General features: G+C 47.1%; 1 protein-coding gene across 1 annotated transcript; it reads left to right on the top strand.

Moving 5' to 3' along the window:
* Positions 1-545: 545 nt before the first annotated feature.
* T265_00885 (hypothetical protein) lies at positions 546-737 on the top strand (the record flags this gene model as incomplete). The annotated part of the gene is made up of 1 exon (XM_009164780.1): positions 546-737. One exon carries the CDS (start codon positions 546-548, stop codon positions 735-737), a length of 192 nt encoding a protein of 63 aa, XP_009163044.1.
* Positions 738-2,239: the final 1,502 nt, after the last annotated feature.

Genomic DNA, 2,239 nt, shown 5'->3' on the forward strand with positions numbered 1-2,239 from the left:
AAACAGCACTCTCTTCGGCAAACGATGGTTCGGCATACGTAACACATGTCCCAACCAACGCAGCTTCTGGTGCTGGACACATTCTTCAATGGAAGTACCCGTTACACAACCGAAACCGCACTTTCTAACTACCTCGTTACGGATTCGCCGACACCAACCCACACGAGCTATGGTTCTGAGACAACGATTGTCGAACACCTGAAGACGTCTCAGTTCCGCTGCTCGAATAGGCCAAGTCTCACAGCCATACAACAAACAGCCGGCACTGTAGCTTGATACATACGTCCCTTCAGATTCAGGGATAAACCATTCTGACGCCATAGGTGTCTCAAGTTAGCAAACGCGGCCCAAGCCTTGCAGATTCGTGCATTCACCCCATCTGTCACACTACAATCAGACCTAATACAACTTCCGAGATATGTAAAATGCTCCACAACTTCCAGTACCTCTACCCGGGTTGTAAATGGCGTGTTCAGTGACTGCACGACCACACCTGGATCTAACTGAAGCCTGTCCCTTTTTGGGAAGCTTTGTTGTGATTCCAGATGGATAGCCCGTCCCAGGTTCCCGAAGCGATGAACGACTGTTCTCATTTGAACATCCCCTCTCCGGAAATGGCGCGAACATTCCAGCTAGTTCACAGCAAGCACGAGGGTACGGAATCGGATTGTCGTGGTAATCGTCCCGAATGGATTGACGACCGACTGACAAAAGGACAGTGGATCAGCTGTGAATGAAGTGAACGGAAAGCTTTTACAACGAATGAAAAATTTTCAGATCCCCACAAATGCTATTCAGAATTCTCCGGTGATTTCGTCCCCCAACAACGAATGTTGGTTTAATGAATAGTTGTCACAATTGTCGTTGCACTTTGCTATTTGCGAACGGAATGGACACACAGGACTCGCATTTGACTTCCTACAACTGGACACGCGTGATAAATACTCCTTTGAAAATCATGCTGATCAGTATTGAAGATATAGAGTAAGCTTTCCTTCAGAGGGGCGACATGGCTCAGTGTTTAGAGTGCGAACCATGGTTCGAACCCAACCTCTGCATCTCGATTTCCCCAGTCTAGGTTGGGGCAATCTGGCAGTATCCCAGCCATCCTGCTTCCTTGGGGTCCCATGGCAGCTAAGCGCTGAATGGGTGTTACAAATGGATGATGATTTTTCCATTTTTCCTTCAGAAGCAATTATTCCTTCAAGTTGGTAGTTACCGGTTACGAAAAAGGATGTGAGGGACCTGGGACAAATTTTAAAAGGACTTTTCAACAGCAAGCGATAAAGTAACACTTGGTTTTGTCCATTCATTAACTGACCGGCATGTTAAAAATCATTATGAAATTATGGTACAAATGCGAGTGCTTCAATATCCTTCTAAAATCCAAGCAAGTGATGGTGCTGCTATCGAGAGGAATGTTGGTAGCTTACTTGTAAACGCTTCATCAGTAACCGAGGCGCGTAGTCGGTTGGCAGTGCGTCGTAGTGTATCGGTGCCTACGCCCACCAATTCATGATGTCACCTCGGTTAGTGACGAAAGGTTTTCAACCAGATCGTCCAATTCAGCGAAGAGAACAAAGACCAAGATTATGGAACTAACAGTGACAAACGACGTGGTTTGTCTTCCTCCAAATCAAACGGATCGACGAAGGAGCAATGACAGGAGTTCTTTTTTTGTCAATGAACATCAGATTGTTCAACCAGGTTCGCAGAAGTGATGTCTCAATAGGCAAAGCAGCTGCGTTTTTTCGGCTCTGTTACTGATGGGATAACACCAAGTAGCCACGACTGGCTAATCGGAAAACGCACATGACAGTCTGCAAAGCGGTCAGGAAGTGACTCATTCAGTGGCTCGCATTACCAGTATTGTTCCGGTTGGGGATGAATCGTTCAGCTGTAGAACCCTTTCGATGCCTAGCCGCCATGCCAACCGCAGGAAGCACGAGGGATGGGATACTGCCAGGTTGCCTAAGCCTAGACAGGGGAAGTCGACAGGTAGAAGTCGGGTTCGAACCATGGACCTTCCGGTCAGTTAATTCGCATTCTAACCACTTCGGCCGTCTCGCCTTGGGATGAACAACCATCCCGAAGTTCCTAACTTCTCACCAGATGAAAACTCAGTGAATTGTTGTACGCACATGCCGCATGTGGCATTATGGTGTAGGCAAAGCAAGCCCCAATTTTACTGAAACTTCAAGATGGGCGCCAATGAAATGGAACTCTCCTTAATTTCCAC

Source organism: Opisthorchis viverrini (assembly GCF_000715545.1).
Source record: "Opisthorchis viverrini unplaced genomic scaffold opera_v5_9, whole genome shotgun sequence".
NCBI lineage: Eukaryota > Metazoa > Platyhelminthes > Trematoda > Opisthorchiida > Opisthorchiidae > Opisthorchis > Opisthorchis viverrini.